The sequence below is a fragment of the Zalophus californianus genome, chromosome 1 (genome assembly GCF_009762305.2).
Source record: "Zalophus californianus isolate mZalCal1 chromosome 1, mZalCal1.pri.v2, whole genome shotgun sequence".
In the NCBI taxonomy this organism is placed as follows: domain Eukaryota; kingdom Metazoa; phylum Chordata; class Mammalia; order Carnivora; family Otariidae; genus Zalophus; species Zalophus californianus.
The window spans coordinates 72651124-72674362 of record NC_045595.1 but is presented as its reverse complement, the minus strand read 5'-3'; the positions used below and the strand labels follow the sequence as shown (position 1 = coordinate 72674362).

Here is a 23239-nt window from a genome sequence, read left to right as displayed (position 1 = left end):
GGCAAAAAAGAAGAAGAAAGAAAGAGAGAGAGAGAAAAGAAAGAATGAAAAGAAAGAGAGAGAGAGAGAGAGGAAGAAGAGAAAGAAAGAAGGAAAGAAAGAAAGAAGAAAGAAAGAAGAAGAAGAAAGAAAGAAAGAAAAAAGAAAGAAAGAAAGAAGGAAAGAAAGAAAAGAAGAAAGAAAGAAAGAAAAGAAAGAAAGAAAGAAAGAAAGAAAGAAAAGAAAGAAAAAAGAAAGAAAAAAAAAAAAAAAAAAGAAAGAAAAAAGAAAGAAAGAAAGAAAGAAAGAAAGAAGAAAGAAAAAAAGAAGAAAGAAAAGAAAGAAAGAAAGAAAGAAAGAAAGAAAGAAAGAAAGAAAGAAAAAGAAAGAAAGAAAGAAAGAAAAAAGAGAGAGAGAGAGAAAGAGAATGTGGGGGGGAGGGAGGAAGGAGGGGGGATGGAGGAAGAGAAGAGAGGGGAAAAGAAAGAAAAGAAAATTTAAATAATTGGTTTAGTCTCATTTTGGGGTTAAATTCTCCTTAGTTGAAATCCATAGTGAGTCGATACTTCTTTATTTATGCTTTCTGAAGTATTTATTGAAAACTCTGTGCAAGACATTGGGGTAGGCATAGTAGGCACTCAAAGATGAATCAGACACACAGATGGTGACCTCAAAATCTAGTAAGGAAAATTAGACGTGTTTATGAATACCTGGAATCCCATACAGAAGGTATAAAGTGTGATGCTTGAGGTCAGACAAAGCACACCAAAATTCCAGAGAAGAGCTTCTGAACGTGAGAGGCAGAAAGTCCTGGATTTGACTGTAGTTAGGAAGGTCCTTCATTCAACCATTCGGCAAATACTTATTTAGTGCCTGTCATGTTCAGGATGAACAAGAAGACACAAATTTACATTTACTTCAGGTAGATGGGAGACATAGTCAATAAAAAGGCAAACAGATAGCTAATTAAAATAATTGCAGACTCTAATAAATGCTCTAAAGGAAATTAACTGAATGACTTAATAGAACAAGGAGAAGGAGCTATTTTAGATCTGGTCATGGGGAACTATTTCTGAGGAAGAGACATTTGCACTGACATGTGAAAAAGGAGAAGAAGCCAGATGTTAAAACATGTAGAAAGAGAATAGCCTAGTAGGAGGGAACAAAAAATGCAAATAATCAGTAAACTGGCCTGTGAAAGAAATAGAAAAAGATCCTGCAGCCTAAGTGTAAAGAAAAGGGGAAGGAAGGAATTAAGCAAGCTTTGGAAAGACCCATAAAGCAGATCAGGTATATTCTAAAAGCAACAAGAAACCATTTAAGGGTTTTAAACAGAGGAGTGACATGACCTGATTTACATTTATAAAGGATTACTCTGGTTCCGTGCAGAGGTCCCTGTGGAAATAGGGAGATTACTGAGGAAGCTTGGAGAAGTCCAGGCAACAGATAATGGTGGCTTTGATGTGGGGGTAATGAAATGTTACAACATGGGAGACATTTTGGTGGTAAAGCCAATGGGACTTGCTAGTGAATTGGATGTAGGGGGTCAAGAAAACAAAAGAATCTAAGAGGTAACTCTTGGGTTAGGCATCTGAGTCACCAGGTAAATGGCGGAGTTCTACCCTGATATGGGGACCACTGGAAAACAACAAGGTAGGCAAGAGTATGGCAGATGGTGGGACGGGCATGGAGAATCAAGATATTTGACTGATGAGTGGAAACTGGTTATGATGGGGTAGAGCAAAGGTCATGGCCAAAACAGTCCTGATAAAAAAGCAACATGGACCAGGCAAAAAAATGAATGTGTATGTTGGTGACCAGGAAATCTCGAGAATTTGTTTGTCCAAGGAGCAGGCGTCTTTAAATGGGATAAGTGAGTGTTGGGAGGGTGGCATGGGGACTGATCTTGCAGGAACTTGAATAGAAAGTAAAAAATTTAGGTGTTACTTGGTGGACAATAGGAAGCCATTGTGAACATCAAATGTACAAGAAGAGAGCTTTAGAATGATTTAGGGGATACAGGTGTAGAGGTCAGATGGGAGATCACAAGTTGGAGGTGGGGAGATATGATGGCAGTAATCCAGGCCAGGGAGAGAGAGGACATGAACTAGATAGTAAACAGGATGGTAGGTTTGTATTTATTTTAACCTCTCCCCTACAGTTGTGTTGCTGCAAACTTGGAAGCCAAGAATCCCTTTCTAAAGAGCCCTACAGCTGTCCAAAGATAGGATAGCTTCCTATTCTCCAGCAAGTCTATGTTCTAATCATCTTTGGATGAAAAGGTGACAGAATAAGACAGGAAAAAATCATCTGTGCATCCATGCATCAGCTCCTGTCTTGCAAAGCAGTGGTGAACATCTCACATTTCTTGGAGGTGACATTTTCCCATCACCCAGGATTTTGTTTTATGAGATCCTGTGTGTTAGCATCTGGGATGCTAGTCAAATGATTCAGACTCTGCTGTGACACCAAGGCACCCCCTTCAATGAAAGAGGTGGGTCCTTAAACACTATCCATTTTCTGAGATGACAACTTCCTCACAAGGGAGTCTCTAAAGCATCCAAAAATAAAGTAGCTGTCAGAGCCCTGCAAATGGCCAATAAATGCATGGTGTACCACAAACCTTATTATCTATCTATCTATCTATCTATCTATCTATCTATCTATCTATCTGCCTATCATCTATGATCTATCTATCCATTTATTTATAATTTAATTTTTTTCTAGACATGTTGTAAATGGTGACCTTTAAATGTGCAGTGTACAATCTGCACAAACTGTAAGCATCAGACCAGGCTATTCTGCTGCTCAGACAGGCCTTGGTTGTTGTTGTCAATTTTTTGTTTGTTTTCTTTTTGCCTTTTGACCCCCTTCACCCATTTCTCCCCTCTGACTCCCCATCTCTGGCAACCACCAATCTGTTCTCTGCTTCTATGAGCCTATTGTGTGTGTGTGTGTGTGTGTGTGTGTGTGTGTGTTTAGATTCCATATAGGAGAAATCATACAATATTTGTCTTTCTCTATCTGATTTATTTCATTTAGCATAATGCTCTTGAGGTCCATCCATGTTCCCTCAAATGGCAAGACTTCATTCTTTTTTATGGCTGAATGATGTTCCACTACATATATATGTGTGTGACATATATATCACAAATTCTTTATCCATTCATCCATCAATGAGCATTTAGGTTGCTTCCGTATCTTGGCTACGATAAATACTTGGCTGCAATAAACATAGGGATGTACATATTTTTTCCAAAGACACTGCTTTCATTTTCTTCAGCTAAGTACCCAAAAGTAGAACTACTGGATCATAAGATAGTTCTGTGTTTAGTTTTTTGAGGTATCTCCATACTGTTTTCCAACTTGGCTGCACCAATTTACATTCCCGCCAACAGTGCAGAAACATTCCTTTTTCTCCACTTCCTCACCAACATTTGTTATTTCTAGTCTTTTTGATACTAGCCATTCTAACAAGTGTGAAGCGATATCTCACTGAGATTTTGATTTGCATTTCTCTGATGATTACTGATGTTGAGCTTCTTTTCATGTATTTGTTGGCCATCTGTATGTCTTCTTTGGAAAAATGTCTCTTCAGATCTTCTGCTCATTTTTTAATCAGATTGTTTGCTTCTTTGCTATTGAGTTTTATGTGTTCTTTATATATTTTGGATATTAGCTCCTTAGCAGATATACAATTTGCAAATATTTTCTCCCATTCAGTGGGTTACTCTTTCATTTTGCTGATGATTTTCTCTGCTGTGCAGAAGCTTTTCAGTATGATGTAGTCCCACTTATTTATATTTGCTTTTGTTTCTCTTGGTTTTTGGTTTCAGATGATTTAAAAAAATCATCTCCAAGTCTTATGTCAAGGAGCTTACTGCCTTTGTTTTCTTCCAGGAGTTTTATGATTTCAGGCCTTATGTTCAAGTTTTTAATCCATTTTGAGTTAATTTTTGTGTATGGTGAAGACAATAGTTGTTTCATTCTTTTGCATGTCATTATTTAGTTTTCTCAACACCATTTATTAAAAAGACTGTCCTTTCCCTATTGTATATTTTTAGCTCCTTTGTCATAAATTAATTGACTATATATGTGTGGGTTTATTTCTGGGCTCTATTCTGTTCCATTGATCTAGGCATCTGTTTTATTTTTTTTAAGATTTTATTTATTCATTTGAATGACAGCACAAGCAGCAGAGTGGCAGGCAGAGGGAGAGAGAGAAGCAGGCTCCCTGCTGAGTAGAGAACCCAACAAGGAGCTCAATCCCAGGACCCTGGGATCATGACCTGAGCTAAAGGCAGATGCCTAACCACCTGAGTGAGCAGGCACTCCTATGTGTCTGTTTTAATGCCAATAGTATTTGATTTGATTACCGTTTTGATTACTATAGCTTTGAAATCATGGAGTGTGATGCTTCCAGCATTGTTCTTCTTTCTCAAAGTTGCTTTGGCTTTTGGGGTTTTGTGTGTGTGTGTGTGTATGTGTGTGTTTGGTTCCATACAAATTTTATGATTATTTGTTCTATTTCTTTGGAAATATGCCATTGGAATTTCTTTTCAATGTCTTCTTCAATTTCTTTTCTTAATGTTTTATAGTTTTCAATATACATGTCTTTCACTTGCTTGGTTAAATTAAATTCTAGGTATTTTATTATTTTTTGATGAAATTGTAAATGGAATTGTTTTATTTCTCTTTCTGATGGTTTGTTATTATCGTATAGAAATGCAGCAGATTTTTGTGTATTGATTTTGGATCCTGGAACTTTACTAAATTTGTTTATTAGTTCTAACAGCTTCTTGATGAAATCTTTAGGGTTTTCTATTTATATTATGTCATCTGTAAATAGTGACAGTTTTACTTCTCCTTTTTCAAATTAGATGCCTTTAATTTCTTTTTCTTGTCTAATTGCTTTGGCTAGAAACCCCAATACCATGTTGAATAAAATCGGTGAGAGTGGGCATCCTTGTCCTTTTCCTGATATTAGAAGAAAGGCTTTCTACCATTGAGGATGATACTAGCTGTGGGCTTGTCACTTATGGCTTTTAGATGTTGAGGTTTATGACATTTATACTCACTTTGTTGATATTGAATATTGGATAATGGACATTGATATTTATTTTAATTTCAAAAAGGTTTTCCTTTCACTGGACATTAGGCCAGGAATTGGTTAACCTTTTGATATTTTCAGGAGAGTAGGTTTTCCAGAGTCATTTATTTCTATTGTTTGAGTAAACATTACTTGACAAGTTGCTGTTGTATGTCTTAGTTTGTCATATTGTTTTTTGTTTTTTTTAAGATTTTATTTATTTATTTGAGAGAGAGAGAATGAGAGATAGAGAGCACGAGAGGGAAGAGGGTCAGAGGGAGAAGCAGACTCCCCGCTGAGCAGGGAGCCTGATGCGGGACTCGATCCTGGGACTCCAGGATCATGACCTGAGCCGAAGGCAGTCACTTAACCAACTGAGCCACCCAGGCGCCCTTAGTTTGTCATATTGATAAGCAGCTCTTGAAACTACTACCACCCATCCACCATCCCACCTCTAAACCTTATGTCCTTTTCTCCTGGGTACAACTTTACCTTGCAAGGACTTGAATGTAGTCAGGCTCTATGAGAAAATTGAATTTGTCATACCCACATAGTAAATTTCAGCCCAATCCTTCAGCCCCAGGCTGGAGAACTTGGCTATGGAAGATAGGCTTTCATTTGGCTCAGTGGGAGCTATAGCACTAAGGTGCAATATATTCCCCAGGAACCGAACGCACTGTGTGTCCCCTCTCTTTCATTAGCCACTTCCACCCTAGTGGTAACAGTTTTTGCTGTCATTTTTCCCCTGTGCCACCTTGGTTCCTTGTCCTTTCTGACTCTTCATCTTGCTTATTGTCTACATATATTTGTGAAACATCAGATTTAACTTATTGCTGTGTCAATGACTCATGTTTTCTGAGATAAGGCTGAGTAGGGAAAACACCTGCTTTTAGTTTGCTTGTTTGCTTAGGGCATTTTGGGGCTAACCAGCATCCCAACTGGGACCACTCTTTCCCCCAGACACAGTTTTGGCATGACTGTCAATTAAGGTTATGCTCTGTTGTGGGTATCTCAAGTACCTAAAGTACCAGGTATTTTAGATGCCCAGAGTGCCCTTGGCTCCTGTCTTTTTGAAGACCTAATTATTTATCTCTCTCTCCAATTCTGTGAGTTCCGAGGTACTTTCAATTAACTCCCCCCAAAAATGAGCAAGAGTCATTCTGTGTTCCATGAAACTAGAGAACCATAACTCATACTCTGAATAACTTAGCTTCAGTAGCCATTTCCAAGTAAGGAAAGCTAAAATCAACTAGACACACCTTACTCAGTATACTCTCTGGACCTTCAGAATTCCCCATCTATTTTTATTGTTCTCTAAAATTTGGATATCACCCAGTTACTGTCAGAAAATAAATATGGTGGTGTGTTTTTTTTTTCTCTCTTTTTAAAAATATTCTTCTTAAGTACAAGTCTGGATGACTGAGGTCAATGGGTAGAGTACTGTTTTAGCAAAAAGAGTTTAGTACAACACCACTGAAAAGAAATATAATGCAAGCCACAGATAAAGCCACCTGTATGATTTTATCTTTTCTAGTAGTAGATGCCATAATGCACTTATCAAATAATAACAGTAGCTAACATCCACTGGATATTTACAATGGATCAGGTACTGAGCTAGGCACCTTGTACAAATTACTTCATTTAAGCCTCATAATAACCCTATGAGGAAAATATCTTTATTAACTCCATTTAACAAGGAGAGTAACTGAGGCCAGAAAGATTAAGAAAATGCCCAAATCAGACAGCTAATACGTGGTAGAAGCAAAATTGAAAGCCAGATACCCTGAGTTCAGACATCATGTTGATAATTACCACATTCTACCTTTTTTTCAAAAAAAAGGTAAACAAGAAGATACTGCTTCTCGTGTCTCATCAACCACACTAAATTATTTGGACATATATTTTGTTCTCCTAAAGCAATAAGCAATTATCTTGGAACTATGCATTAAATTGCAATGTGCTGCAATTTAATATATAGTTTTAAAACCAATTTGCTCAAGTGTTGACTTCAGAATTTTAAATGTATTCCATTTAACCAGCAATTTAAATGAAAATTTAAATAAATGCTATAAATGGGTGCCTCATTTGCATGATCTGTTGATTAACTCTAATATGAAGCTCATTTGTGCCCAGGGTTCTGCCTCCTAGCCTAGGCCTTTGGCAGATCATTTTCTAGATGACTAGAGGAAATAACTCAGCTCCTTACCACCTCAACACACATGTTGTGACATTCACCTGAGGCCAACCCCAAATGCCAGAAATCTTACTTATCAAAACTCTCTTATGGAGTCTATTACATGTGATTAAAAAGAATATACTGAGAAGTTGCTTAGAATGGCAGTAAGACCTTTTCCAAGAAGCATCTTAAAATAAAAATAGATGGCCTAAACTGCCTTCTATGGAGGGAGGACTTGGTCACTTGCAGGGCAAATGCACTGCTAAGTGGACTATGCAAATTTAAGGACAGAGATGAACTGCTCAGTGAAGTATGAAAGAAGGTGAGGCTGCCACCAGCATCTTTCTTCTCAACCTTTATGCTACACAGAATCAGCCTCAATCCCATATAAAATCAGAGCAAATATTCTAAAACTTTTAACCTACCAGGGAGCCAACATAGTCACATAAACTACATTAGAGATGGTATCCCTGATCTATGGTCAAAGTGGTTGCTCTGGAGGATACCCACACGTCTCACTGCTACTCTGATGTTGATAAATGAAGTACTCACAGAACGCTGCATAACAGATCATAAAAACATTGGCATGGGTTAGTCCACAGCTGAGACCCACTGAGGCATGAGTTTGGATCCATCTAGAATATGGGCCAAGGTTGGTTTGGGGCCAATTTTGTGTAGGAACATGGGATCTTAGAGCTTGACAATCACAGATAATTTAGCAAATGTCTTCATTTTGAATTTGAGAAAACTGGGATTAAGTGGCACACAGATTGATGGTAATGTACCCCCTTCTATTGGTCTACCGGAGCCTCTAAGAGCTGTCCGTACTTCATCCTTCATAAGCATCTGGAACTTATATGATTGTATTCATATAATACTCATATAATAGTAGCTAGCATTTACCTAGCACTTACAATGTGCCAGGTTTTTGGTAAGTCCTTTACAAATAATAGTATATTTATCCCACACAGCAACCCTGGGAACATACACACAACTAAAACTCACTCTGGTTAAGTTAAGCATAAAAATTATTTATTGGGAGGGTGTATCAGTTAGCTACAGTTGTGTAACAAATGACCCCAAAACGTAGTAGTTTAAAACAACAATGATACATGGTTTCTCATGATTCTGTGGTATGCCTGGGGGATTCTGCTTGTATTTCCTGGGCTCACGCACACAACTGCATCAGCCTGTGCATTGGCTGGGAGCTGAGCTCATCCGGAAAGACTGGAATAGCTAGACCTCGCTCTCCACATAGGGTTTCATTTTCAAAGAGATTAGACTGATTCTTCCTCACAAGGTGACAGCAGGTTTGAAGACAATGAAGGTAACAGTTGCAAAGCCTCTTGAGGCCTTGGATTGTATGTCACATAACATCACCTCTGCCATACTCTGTTGATCAAAGCAAGTCACAAGAACAATTGGATTCAAAGACACTTTTTAAAAAAGCCCACCTCTTGAAGACCAAAGGTAATGTCACATTGCAAAGTGGTATGCATACTAGGAAGGAATAAAGGACTCTGAAGCCATTTTTTCTAATCTACTAGAGTCTACCCTCTTACCAAAAATTATTCATACTCCTTCTACCCACAAAATATGTTTATTCCCATCCCCAACCCCCCAATCTCATCCTGTTATAGAAACAGACTTGTAGTCCAGGATCACATGATTTGTATCAGGTCTATAAGCATACAAGGCTGTTCAGTTGCAGCTGCTCTAGGTTCAGGGACCTGTAAACTAAAAACAAAGTTATCAGAAACCACACTCAATATAAAATAGTGAGAAGGACAAGATTATTGCCATAGATACTCCCAGGAAAGAACAGAAGGCACTGGGCCAGTCACTGGTCCATAGCAGTTCTGAAATCTAGCCAAGGACATATTACACATATTGAATGGGGTCTGCTTCTACCCTCTGGGATGATTTCCTAATCTGTTATTCTCTGTGACTCTTGGATCTGCACTCAGACAGAAGTGAAGCAGTGGCCCAGCCTCTCTGTCAGTCTTTGATATCAAATGCAGTGATGAGTATTTGCAGACGTGCCAGCACATATTGGCTTGTCCTTATCTCTTCTCTCATCTGAATGCATGGTTCTTGATTCTCAGAGATGAAAGCTACACAGAGAAATGACTTTCTTTCTCCATCTCTGCTCATGGTCACACTTTGGCACCTGTACCTGCCTGCATTTCCAGATTCTTCTATAATCTACGACTGGCCCATTCTTGCCAGAGCTTCAAGAGGGCTAGTTAGTAACTTTTCTCTGTCTCCAATTCCTCTTTATGGAATTTTCCTTCCTCAGCCTCTCCCACAATTATATAAGGTTTAATTTCTATAATAAGTACCTTACTCCAGAGTACTCTTTACATACAATATGTTATTGCATTTCATCTTCACCACAGCTGTACAATTTATATACATACCCATTTTACAGATGAGGACGCTGAGGCCCACAGAAGTTAGGTAACTTTCCCATAGCTACACAGCCGAAAGGTGTCAGAGCTCAGATTTGAACTCTGGTCTCTCTGATTCCTGAGCCTATGCATGTAAATCCTATTCTGCATCTACTGGGAGAAGAGGTTGGTGTGCTAGTAAGCTGGTTTCTGATTGGTAGCACTTGTCTATTTTTATGGTGTAAAAACTCCCAATGGGCTAATTTCAAGATACTAACGGTTTAATAATTGGCTTACAACATTTCTAAATATTTAACACTCTTGTGAGCTGGTACGAAGTGGTTTTGGCACACCACAGGATAAGGAGTTAGGACAACAAAAGTCCTTCAATGAGGAAATGTAATAGTAGTTGACAAAAATGGAGAAGAACAGTTCTTCACGTGTGTATTTGTGCTCAAGCCATCTGATTTCCAAGTCAATCAGCTTCATCTCTTTGCCTTCAGTCTTTCTATTTTGGTAAAACCTGCTCTGCCCACTTACATGGCAAGTCTGAAATTCTGAAAAATTAATACTCATTATCTCAGCATCCTTCAACCAATCACTGATAGAAATTAATGTATAAATATCCAGCTCTTTTGTTTTTCATATGGGATAACTCTGAGGTGTGTATTCTTCACTAACACCCTGAGTTCTCTAGCAGAATTAAGCTTCAATTACCCACAGTGATACCTTGCTTAGAGTGTAAGTAATTACTTACACTGTAATCCTTGACTTAAGGTCGGCTTCTGGAAAACTCAAATCAAAACAAATGATTACCATTTTTTGAATGCCTGTAGCCCAGACAGACACTGTACTAGACACCTATATGTTTTTATGCAACTCTTTATGACATCTGACGCAACGAGTATCATTCCCAATTCTACAAATATGAAAATGAGGATCAGAGAAGTTAATTAACTTTGTGGAGGTCACATAGCTGGTATAGTAAATAGCAGAGCTGATATGCAAACTATGATTGATTGCAGTGTCTCTTGTCTTTTCACTAAACCATACTGCCTCTCTCACCGGGGAGACTGGAAGAGCACATGGGAAACAATAAAGGAACAATTAACTGCTAAACTGACATATTGTATTGAACACTTTTGGGCAAAACTGTCATCATATGTATGTTCCACAATTACTTTCTGAAATTCTCTTTTGTTGTGCCATCAACTTGAAAAATAAGACCATGGACAAGTATTAGGAAATTCAATTTTTCATAGATTTTCTCTCTCCTCTATCTCTGCTTCACACAAATTAGGTACTGAAATAAAACTGAGCTGATGGCATAACAGAATATACCATGATGAAAATGCATATGAAGAAAATATGTTCCCTGGATGTATTTTTCGGCCTGCATAGCATTTGAAAGAATGGATAAGATACGTCATAAAATATCAATGAAGTCTCTATTGATTTTGAAAGTCGATGCAGAACATTAGGAGATCAAACAACACAACATCCAGAGTGTTGAATTGGGAATAGTCTTATCAGCAAGAAACTCAAACAAAAGGAGGACTTAGCAATATATTTAATAGGCAAAAATTGGACTGTGGAAATTTAAAATTTGTCAATGCTGCAGCTAAATCACGAACACAGATTTTAATATGTGGCTGATGTCACCAATGGCTTGCTGACATCAAGTAACTTAGATGGTTGCTCTGTAGTATTTCCCATTAAAAAGCTCCTGAGTGCTGAAATTCTTGGCACTGCACCTCAGATGCTGGTGGAAACAAACGTAAAATTTAACTCTGATTTAACAGTATCTTACAGTGTTGATTTCTTACTTCTAATTATCTGCTCTGACAATATGCACAGAAAGAACATTGTGGAATTTGGGATGGGGAGTTCTAGGCCCAACTCTAGCCCTACATAGTTCTGTGATTTCAAGTAGTACTTTACTCTGGTTAAATGATGCTGTCAGTTAAATGATACTCTACAAGATACCTTGTCACTCTACCTGTCAATGATTCTAGGGCTAAAGCCATTTTTCATTTAAAATCCTATTCATGTAATGAACACAGATCACATCCCAGCATTTCTAAAAGAGGTCCTCTTCAATGCTCTGCACTACTGTGAATTCCTAAAATGTTTCAGGACCGCCATGGTGGTGGTTCATGGGAGGAAATGATGAAGAAGATGGTCTTTAGGGCCCCGAGGACTACTTCAGGCACAGCAAAGTTGTTTTATGGCAAAAACCTCTCTATATAATTTTGCCTATAAGAGATCGTAGGCATGAATGAATGAAGTAATACTTTAGCTTCAAATTACAATGTGACTTGACTGACATTTGATACCCATTACTTTTCCCTCTTTAAAAAACAGATAACTTTTCTGCTAAGCCTCACTTACCATGGGAGCTTCATCAGCAGACCTGAGGCCCAGGTTTGTGCATATGTACCCGTGGCAACTGCACTCTCCAAAGACACTGCCGGGTGTCAATGGCAGTGGCTGAAGCAGCCACTTTCATTTGTTTCAAGCTTGTTTGTGGCATCATTACCTTTATGACACACAGGTATACCGAGAAAATGTAAGTATTTTTATTTTGGTCTCTAATTAATCTTGTCGTCCCCATGAGGCCCCATTGCTGGAAAGAGTAACAAAATTTACCTTACTTAGTGCAATCTGGTTAAAGTTTGGTCAAATATAATAAATTAAACAGTCTCTTTAGACAATGTTCAGTTTTACTGTGTAAAAATGCTTGATCTCCTAAATGTCCATTTCCCCTTCTCCTAATACTCTTCTTGATGGCTTCGAGGTACATGGGTAGAAAAGCAAGTGACTCAACTTCAAGATGGTGGGAAGAGTGGTAGAGTCCTTGGATCAGCATAGCGTCCATTGGCACCTTTGTCTCTGGGCAATCTCACTTTCTACATCCTTTCCCACCTAGCCATCATGGCTGAGGCATATTCACGGTCTCTTCTCCCTCACCTTGGTCAGATACTAAGGGTGTTCCATGATGACCTCACCTTGGCTGTTGATAATGGTATAGACCCTCCGGGCTTATGCCACATCGTTCATCACCTCCCCAGTTGAGCAGGTCCATCCCATGATTCCTGCCTTCGTCTTCATCAGAGACGGACCCTTAGGAGGATCAAAGGTACTTGATCCAACCACCTTCCTGAGAAAGAGCCACCTCCACACCTTAAAAGGCTAAATCCAGCTTCTCCCTCCTCATCCAACTTCAGTGAGCCATCCCTTTTGCTTTGAAGAGATTGCAAGGTGGCCTCCTTCAAGAGAAGCTGGTAAAGATCTCCATTCTTGCCTTCAATGTTTTGATAAACCTACCATATAAATGATCTATGCCCCTCCCTGCCCATGGGCTTTGATCCCAAGTAATGAGAAATAGATACCATGTCTTTCAACACTTGCCTCCCTTGCTTCAATCTCTTTTTCCCTCCCCATTATCACCTCATGACAGGAATGGAGTTTTTTTTTTAAAGATTTTATTTATTTATTTATTTGGCAGAGAGATACAGAGAGAGAACAAGTAGGCAGAGAGGCAGGCAGAGGGAGAGGGAGAAGCAGGCTCCCCGCTGAGCAGGGAGCCCGATGCGGGGCTCGATCCCAGGACCCTGGGATTATGACCTGAGCCGAAGGCAGCCACTTAACCAACTGAGCCACCCAGGCGCCCCAGGAATGGAGATTTTTCATTGACTTTTCTTACATTAAATATTCCCCTTTTCATCCTAGCTTTAAAGGTGCACAAAGGTTATCTTCTCTGTACTATGAACAAACTCCATGATTTTATCTTCTAGGCCTAGTAGGTCATATTAAAGGGGAAATACAAGAATTTAGAAAGCCCTATCTCAAGGTGATAGCCTGACTTGTGAAAACTATTGTTTTCCTTTGAAATTCTTATTTTGACCACTGGAATCTAACTAGTAATTATCTTTCTCTTTGCAGTCTACCTGTAAGGATCATCATTCCTCTTAAGCAGATAGCTTTTTGCAGAGAAGAGCACATACTCAGACATAGCAGGAAAAAAGCATGGTAATATATTTTTTGAAATATCATGCGCATGAAATGCTCTAAAATTGGATTGTGCTGAGAGTTGCACCACTCTGTAAATTTGCTAAAAATTGAATTGCACATTCAAACAGGTGCATTTTAAGAAATGTAAATCATGCCTCAATAAAGCTCTTAAAAACTCATGTGCAGCATAAAAGAGTGAGCACAGTTGCTCAGCCTCCTGTAGGCTGTGCTATGGACCTCTTAGTGGCACTGCCGATGAGAGCAGTAGAAACAGAGCAAGCAAGGAGAGCACGTGCAGGCATTGTCCTCTCCATAAGGGTTAGGGATCAATCATACTCCCAGTACAGTTCAGTGAGTAGAAAGCTATAATTTTCCTTTAAATTGGGACTTACTTGCCAAATCTGTTTACATGGATGTCTCTCCAGCAATAGAATGTTATCAGTTTCTTTAAATCGTGAGCATGAACTGTAATTACGCATGCATGTGTTTACATAAAAATCTTTTTTCACTGGCATACACTCTCTACGGAAGCTTCTTCTCTGGCAACATCAAATATCCAGAGCGTACATAAAAATACACAAGAATGCAAAATAAATAAATAGAACAATGTTAGTGTAATAGATACCTGTACACTCTACTTACATAGACCTATTCACATTTCATTCAGAGGCAATCTACCTTACATCAGGTACAATTCCAACCCTTTGTGGGCTAGAAAACCAAGAATATGAGACAGTAACCAAGCTTGTTAAGAGCAATAAATTGGAGGAAATGTGGCAAGTGGTGACTAAAGATATTATTAGGATTTATGAGAAGAAAATCATTAACAGCTGACACTCATGGGAGACCATGATGGAGACAGAAACAGTATAAAAGAAGCTACAAGAATTCAAAAACAGCAATCTGCCCATCATTCAATGAAGGGACAAACAGCTGGATACATCTCAACTCCTAGAAATGTTATATTATTCAGTGCTAACAATGGTAATGCCAAGATACACAAAAAAGGGTTAAACTTGTTGAGTGAGGCAAGTAGGTTTTACAATTATTTTATAAATTATTCTATTCCTAAAAGCCTGTTTTGCTTATTTTTAAATTAGCTATTCTTTTTTTATTGTGGTAAAAAAACACAAGATAAAATTTATCATTTTAACTATTTTTAAGTGTAGAGTTCGCTATGTTGAAGTATATTCACATTGTTGTGAAACAGATCTCCAGGACTTTTTCATCTTGTCAAACTGAAACTCTATAATCACTAAATACTTTCCCTTTTCCATTATTCTCCCACCCCCTGGTAACCACGTTGATTTCTATGAATTTGATTGCTTTAGTTACCTCATTTAAGTGGATCGTACAATATTTGATCATACAATTTGGTGTCTGGCTTATTTCATTTAGGTTCATCCATGGGGTAGCATGTGATGGGATTTCTATCCTTTTTAAGGCCAAATAATACATCCATTGTATATATAAACCACATTTTGTTTATCTACTCATCCAATGATGGACATTTGGGGGCTGCTTCTACCTCTTGGCTACTGTGAATAGTGCTGCTGTAAACATGGATGTGCAAATATCTTTTCAAGACCTGTTTTCAATTCTTTTGGATACTTATCCAGAAGTGGGATTTTTGGATAATACAGTAGTTCTATTTTTTTTTTTTTTTTAAGTAGGCTTCATGCCCAGTATGGAGCCCAATGTGGGGCTTGACCTCACGACCCTGATAGACCTGAGCTGAAATCAAGAGTCAGATGCTTAACCACTGAGCCACCCAGGTGCCCCCTATTTTTAATTTTTTGAGGAAACCTCTATGCTGTTTTTCATAGCAGTTGCACCATTTCACAAGCCCACCAATCATCTACAAGAGTTCCAATTTCTCCACATTTTCTTCAACACTTCTTATTTTCTGTTTGTTTTTTAGTATAGTAGTCATCCTAGTGAGTGTGAGGATCAGTGACGTTGAGCACTTTTTCATATACTGTTGAGTCATTTGCATATCATCTTTGAAGAAATATTTGTTCAAGTCTTTTGCCTAATTTTTAATGGGGTTATTTGATTTTTTGTAATTGAGTATAGGAGTTCTTTATATAGTCTGGATATTAACTCCTTATCAGATATATGATTTGCAAATATTTTCTCCCACTTCACAGGTTGCTTTTTCATTCTGTTGGTTGTCCTTTGATACACAAAAGCTCTCTGGATTGATGAAGTCTCAGGTGTCTATTTTTGATTTTGTCTCCTATGCTTTTTGTGTCATACCCAAGAAACTATTGCCAAATCAACTGTCATGAAGAGTTCCCCTATGTTTTCTCTTAGGAATTTTATAGTTTAGGTCTTTAAACCACTTTTCAGTTATTTTGTATATTGTGTAAAATAAGGGTCCAACTTTATTCTTTCACATGTGGATATCCAGTTTTCTCAACAGCATTTGTTAAACACACTGTCCTTTCCCCACTGAGTGGTCTTACATTGGAAATCATTTGACCACATACATGAGGGTTTATCTCTTGTCTCTCAATTCTATTCCATTGGTCTATTTATCTGTCTTTATGCCAGTATCACACTGTTTCAACTACTGTAGCTTTGCAATATGTTTTGAAATCAGGAAGTGTGAGTCCTCCAAGTGTGTTATTTTTCAAAATTGTTTTGGCTATTTAGGGTCCCTTGAGATTCCATATGAATTTTAAGGTGAAATTTTCTATTTCTGCAGAAAATGCTCTTAGAATTTTGATAAGGATTGTACTGAATCTTAGTTCACTTTAGGTGATATAGACGTCGTAACCATATTAAATCTTCCAATCAATGAACATGAGATGTCTTTTCATTTATTTGTGTCTTCTTTAATTTCTTTCAGTAATGTTTGCAGTTTTCGGTGTAGAAACTTCTTATCTCCCTGGTTAGATTATCTGTAAGTATTCTTTTTGATGCTATTATAAATCTTAAAAGTTTTTTTTTATATACAAACTGTAAGTGTATACCTTTTAAAGATATTATCAATGAGACAGCCAGATGTAGAATAGACAGCTGGTATCCTGTTGGTATCCTGTTGGTCTAAATCCTTCAACTCTAAATATCCTATTTGCTCACCCAAATGCACATGCTTTCAAGTCTTAGTCTACAAAATTTAGCCATTCCACCACCAATAAGAAGCAGGAAATGAATAGCAAAGATGCATTCCATGGTGTCCTCTTGAGTCTAGGGACCAACACTTGTTGGGACTCATCCCCTACCACAGAAGCCACAGTCTAGACACCTTTAAGTAAAGTATTTAAACCACATCTGGGAACTTGCAATGAAGCACAGCTAAAGCAGGAAAATTCCTGCTCTACAATAACTCCATTGCATGAGAATTTTGTGCTGTATTATTCATAAAACGAGTATCAGGTAAAGCCCCACATTGGAGGTCTCTGTGATTCATTTTGTGCCCAAATCTGCAACTTCTATTGAACGGATGGTCCTTAAAGCCGTGATTGCAAAGGAAGCTGACCAACTACAGCTCCCTAAATCAGCCAGAGAAAAGCTCTGTCCTTGCACAGGCCCAGAAAAATGTTGAGCTAATCCATCATAATTTAATCAGTAGCAAAAACAAAAATAAGGAATTAATATCCAAAATATATAAAGAACTATATACTACAACAACAAAAAACAAACAATCCAATTAAAAATATGCAAAGGTGGGGTGCCTGGGTGGCTCAGTCATTAAGGGTCTGCCTTCGGCTTAGGTCATGATCCCAGGGTCCTGGGATCGAGCCCCCGCATCAGGCTCCCTGCTCGGCGGGAAGCCCTCTCCCTCTGCCCCTGCTTGTGTTCCTTCTTTTGCTGTGTCTCTCTCTGTCAAATAAATAAATAAAATCTTAAAAAAAAAAAAAAACCTATCTCCTGTGCCATATTTTTCTATTGTATTCTCTATGTGTGCTGTTTTAGTTCTGTGTAGGAAGACTATTAAAAACCACTGTCCCCCACAAAAAAAATAGGCCACTGTCCCTTTTTCAATTACTCTGTTAGGAGTGACAAAGGTCAAAGGTCTCCTCCTTCTTCCTCGTATTACAATGCGTTTGCTATTTGCTTTGGAGGTTCTATTTAAACTAAATCTTTTAAAACATACTCCCCATAGAGTGCCATGTGTATTTATCCATATAATTCAATGTAGTAAATATTTATTGAGGGAGGACTACAGGACATACTCATCTTCAATGTACCAGGTACTTTACATACATTCTCACAAAACCCATGAGGTTAGTAGTGTTATTTGCTATCATGGTTGTTTCTAGAAGTCAATTGTACTGGAGAGGGAACTGATGCTCAGAAAGGGGCCTCACCGTTATTGGAGTCATAAACTGAGCTTTGGTCTATAACGGGCAAAGTTCAAACCCTGTCCTTCCCCAGCACTGCCTTAACCAAATGGAAATTGGTCAGGATGACCATTTGTCAAAAAAATAAATATTTCTTATCACTGGATTTTCAAGAATTAGTAATCCTGATGCACTCCTATGCAAATTTTCATCTCTATATTATTCCTTAAAATATTTTTAATCCTTTTCTAGATTTGTAGGATTCTCTCTCATATTTGAAATAATTAGTAAATGAGAGCAACAATTTTCAATCAACTTATTATAATGCTTAATGAAATTAATGTAAGAATTGAGGGCTCAATGTGAGAAGCGCAATAAAATCCTTTATTGCCTAACAGATGAAATGATATCATGGTTCTTTCTAGAAGTCGAGGATTAAACTAAGAAATGTAACTTAACCAAGAGAACGTAGAAGGAGGAAGGGCTGAGGTGGTACAAAGGAGCTCAAAAGAAGGTGATCTTCAAGGGAAACATTGAACTGTCAACACAAAGGCAGCAAAATCCAGATCATGGAGCGTTCTATAGGCCAAACAACCCAGGCTCCTTAACAGATAAATTATAAGAATAGAAAAAGACAGGAGGGTAAATCTATAAATTAAAAGACATATCACAGCTTCTTCTTAATGGATAACACTAAATTGCTATGTCTAGGAAAGCATAATTAGATGGTTCAAAGATAAAAAAAAAATGCAAGAAAGTAATTGCTACCCAAGTCAGTCAGCGTATTAATCACTTAAGTGGGAGGGAAGGGGCTATGGTTGGAAGGGACCACATAGGATATGTGCCCTCAAGATGATAGCAAAATTATATTTATATTATATTTCTTCACCTGTGTGGTGCTTGCAAGGGTACAAAATAATAGCCAGATGTTTTACATAATCAATCCCTCATAATCCAAAAAGAAGTTTAATGAACACAGAACCAGTCACCATGGAGATCTGGTCTCTCAGTGATCATCAGAAGCTCAAGGGGAAAGGAAAATGGGGAGGGGCGAGAAAGGGACTGTGTCAGAATCCATGAGGGGGTCAGGAACAAGTTCAGTGGGGAGAGATTCTATTTTTGTGATATAATTTTCTTTGAGGTGTTTTCCCATTTCCATATCCATTCTCCCACAGTACCATGAAACAAGGGTACCACCCTCGAGTCAAGAGATTCAGACTTCTAGAGACTGAGTATGGCAAGCTAACTGGCGAGGAGGGGATGGGGTCACAGGGGCGCTCAGTGAGGTTACCAGAGTGCTGATGAGGGAAAATCTCAAAAAAATGAGATCAGGATTTCCTTCAGAACCAAAAAGGAATTCCCATTTGGAAGAGAAAGGCGGTGCTGTTGGCAGACGCTGGAAAAAGAGGCCCAAGATCCCACTTCTCAGTTAGGAAACTGAAGAAACAACGAAAAATTAAAAAGAAAACAATGTTGTGATGTTCCCAGGGATGGTGTTGAAGCAACATTATAATTTCTGCAAAGTATATAAATATATCAGATTAAAGGTTACTCATTTACCCTTCCATTCCCAAAGAATGGTGATTTTTAAAAAGGACAGGGGGAGGGGTGGAGTTTGGGGAGGGGAGGGCTACCCTGCTTTACAGAGTTTCACAAAGGTTCACAAAGGTTCTTGTTCCTGGAGCTAACTCTGCAAACAAAAGATAAACAAAAGATACTCAACTTCCATGCACTTGAAAGCACTTCAAGTATATATGCAAAACAATTAAGGAACACTTACAAGTTAGGTATTCACGAACTGTCATAACATCTTTATATAACAAAGCAGGGAAAGCTAAGGGCAGAGTGGATATCAAAAGTTAGCTTAACCATGATTTGCAACAAAGGAGTGTACTCGACATGACAACATGTTGGAAAATTAGTATCCTTTGTCATTGTCTTTGAGTCATAAGGAGGGCACTAAATAAATTACTGAAAAACTTTGTTCCTGGATATCATAGTTTCAATTTCATTAAAATATACCAGACTTATAACAGTATTTTAAGGTCACCTTTTCAAGAGAAAAAATACCTACAACCCTCCCCCATTAAAACTTGAAATTTGCTTCCATTCTAAAAGTGTTTCAGTAAGAATCAAAGCTGAATAAAATAGAAAGAATGAATTTGCAGGTTGATTTATGTGGAATGTTTGTGGGTTTGTGTTATTATTTCAAACCACAAGGGGAAGTATTATTTGAGTCCAAAGAACTCTTAATTTTTAATGGAATTAAAATTTCATCTGATGTAATCAATTTCCTAAACTTCTCTTGGATGTACTATGGCAAGATCATAAACCATATACAAGCATGAACAATTCTGTATCTGCAACAAAGTTCCGTAGTATACGTTTGTAACAGACAGCCAACAAGAATTTGTTTAACACAGGCATATCATTTAACATACTCATCAAATGTCGCCTTGCTCAATCTGGTCATACATACTTAGAAATTTACTAAGTCTGACAGATATATATCCTATATCCCACCTTTTAAGGTGTCACAGCCAACATTTGGCACAATTAGTTGTTATCAGACATGTTATCGCCTTATCACCTGCTCAAGGATGACCAGACACACAGCCTAAGCCTTCTGGTATTCTCTGGAATTAGAATTTAAGGTTAAACTTTGCACTTCACTATTCAAACATGGCCAACTATTGAAGTCATCACAAGACCTGTCCAGTTACAAGGATGCATGTTTGATTTAGGAAGAATAGATACTTTTTTAAAGTTCCTATCAGAGTTCCAAAGGGTGTGTGGTTTTGAAACAAGAATTCAGATTAAAAACAAAAAACAAAACTGTGCAGGGCTCAGGTAGTCAGAATTGTCCTGCTCACCCTTGCCTCCCATAAAGAAGCCTGCCATACGATTAGGCATTCTGGGGCGCCTGAGTGGCTCAGTCGGTTAAGCGGCCGCCTTCAGCTCAGGTCATGATCCCAAGGTCCTGGGATCGAGCCCCGCATCGGGCTCCCTGCTCAACGCAGAACCTGCCTCTCCCTCTCCCTCTGTCTGCCGCTCTGCCTACTTGTGCTCTCTATCTCTGTTAAATAAATAAATAAAAATTTAAAAAAAAGGGAATTCTTTAAATCAACAACTTACTTTATACTTCTCAATCAGTTCTCAAATAGCCAGATGTCTTAAATGACAGTGTGTGCTGACCCTAGAAACGCAAAAGTAATGGTTTTGCAAAAAGCCCCTGTAGTTCCAAGCTAGTTTTTTCTTTAATACCATATAATGAAACACAGTAATAATGCAACTTGAAAAAAATTTTTTTGAATAGGATCCGGGGCAATTATGCTGGGAACTTTTGGGGGACAATAAAAGGAACAAACGAAAAATGCTTCTTGTAGTACAATGGTTCTTGTCTTGCCAACTACTCTGCAAAATTCCCCGCCGGGAAAATGATCCGCAGGGAACGCAAGCCAGGGTACCTGAGGCACCTGTTGAGCCCAAGCCCCCAGAGAGCTCCGACTTAACACAGCTTCATTAAGTCGTGTTCAATACAATCTGAAAGGGTATTGATGCAAAGAGGAATTACTCCTGGAGGAGGGCTCCTCCTAAAAGGTCAACAACTAACTAGTTAGTGAAAATGCCTAAATAGCAATAGTAATGACCTTTCAAAGCAGGGGTTCTTCGCAGGCGGGGGTAGGCGAGGGCAGGTAAGGGGTCAAGCGTGAAGCCCTTGGCAAACATCCAAACGTTTATGGATGCGTGAGTTTTCACGGAAACAAGGTTCACAGTATTTCATCACACGTTCAAAGCCATCTAAGACCCTCCCTCGCTAAAACTGGTAATCATGATATGACAAAACTAAATGACATCCGCGTTATAAAATCAGTCTGGGGGAATTCTGCTGCTCAACACTTTCTTTAAACACCTAAAATCCAGTCCCCCACCTGCAGGCTCCCATCCTAAGCACTGCAGGGCATCACTCTCTCTGTAAGATCAAGGTAGCCTCTTTTAACGCCTGTTGGTAGAGTCGCAGGGTGGAGGTGGGAGGGGTGGTGCTGTGCTTGTCCCAAAGTAGAAGCAAAATCAGCTTTCTTTCAGGGAAGGCACGTCCACGGGGCCTGGGGATCCCCGCAGCAGCGCGCCAAGCAGTAACACCCCGACATGCATTTTATTTAACAAACCTGCACAATGCCCATTCCGGTGCAAGCGCGACACTCCGCGCTTCATAGAAGTTAACTTGTTTAATTCTAAAAATAACCCCCAAAGGTGCAGAAAGGGATGCAAAAAAATCCATGACGACGGGGACTTCCTACCCACCCCAGCCGCCTTACAGAGAAATAACCCTCCCCCTCGTTTCCCCCAGGTCAACCAGCATCCGCGAGATAAAAAACCCGCGTGCGGAGCGATTAAGGGCTAAAATCGCAGCCGCGCAGAGGCCAGTCGTTACCGTCCAGCGGGCACTCGCGGTCCGGGTGGCTGCTCATCGCTGCTCCCCGACTCCGGGCTGTCCCCCGCGCCGCTCCCTCGGTCTAGGCGGCGGCTGCAGTTGCTGAGGCAGCGCCCCCCTTGGGGCCCCGCAGGTGCGCCCGGCAGGAGCTGGGCGCGCGCCACTGCAGAGGGAGAGCCGAGGACACACGCCTGGCGCTCCTTTCACTTTGCAACCTGAGGTTACAGCGCAAGTTTCCTGCAGCCCAAGGCTCTCTTAACACTTGGTGTGCGGCTGGCTGCATGCCATCGACTTGACCCACGGCCAGGGTTCCGTTGACCTCGCTGGGAAGGGGTGGGAACAGTGTGTGGGAGCGTAGGTGATTTGACTGGGTGGGAGGAGGCAGAGAACACCCCCAGCAGCTCTCCCAGGCAAGGCAGGTGAGCGAGCCTCGGCCTGTAACTTTCCGAGTCCAGCGTTTTGGAGTAACTACCTCGCCGCGTCCGATCTGGCCCCAGAAGCCCTCAGCTAAATATGATGCCTGCTCCAGGCCACCAGCTCAGGGAACCTATTTTGGGGCCGCTGCGGTGAGCAGGATCCGCTACCCATTCATTCAGTACCGCCTTGACATTTCAGAGTTCTACAAGCGAATCCCTGTTCCCCTATCCGATTTCAGCCTCTCTTGCCTCTGCAAAATTCCGACTTGGAGAAGGGAAAGGCAGGGGGCTAGTGAGCAAAAGGAGGTGGTGAATTAGAAAGGCCCAGCATTTATTTGGTGTTCAGACTAAAACGTTCTCAACATTGAATTTCTTCCAGCAAGCCCATGGAAGTTGGGTTGCAGCCCTGTTCCTATTGTAAAGTTAAATTTAATCAGCGAATGCTGCT

At 39.4% G+C, this 23239-nt stretch overlaps 1 protein-coding gene across 1 annotated transcript in view; it reads right to left on the bottom strand.

The window, feature by feature from the left end:
• GADL1 (glutamate decarboxylase like 1) overlaps positions 1–22620 on the bottom strand; it is a 169461-nt gene extending 146841 nt beyond the window's left edge. The window contains exon 1 of the mRNA XM_027585487.1: positions 22376–22620. Within this exon, the coding sequence (XP_027441288.1) occupies positions 22376–22412 (37 nt within the window). The 5' untranslated portion in view covers positions 22413–22620. The remainder of the gene's footprint in view (positions 1–22375) is intronic.
• Positions 22621–23239: the final 619 nt, after the last annotated feature.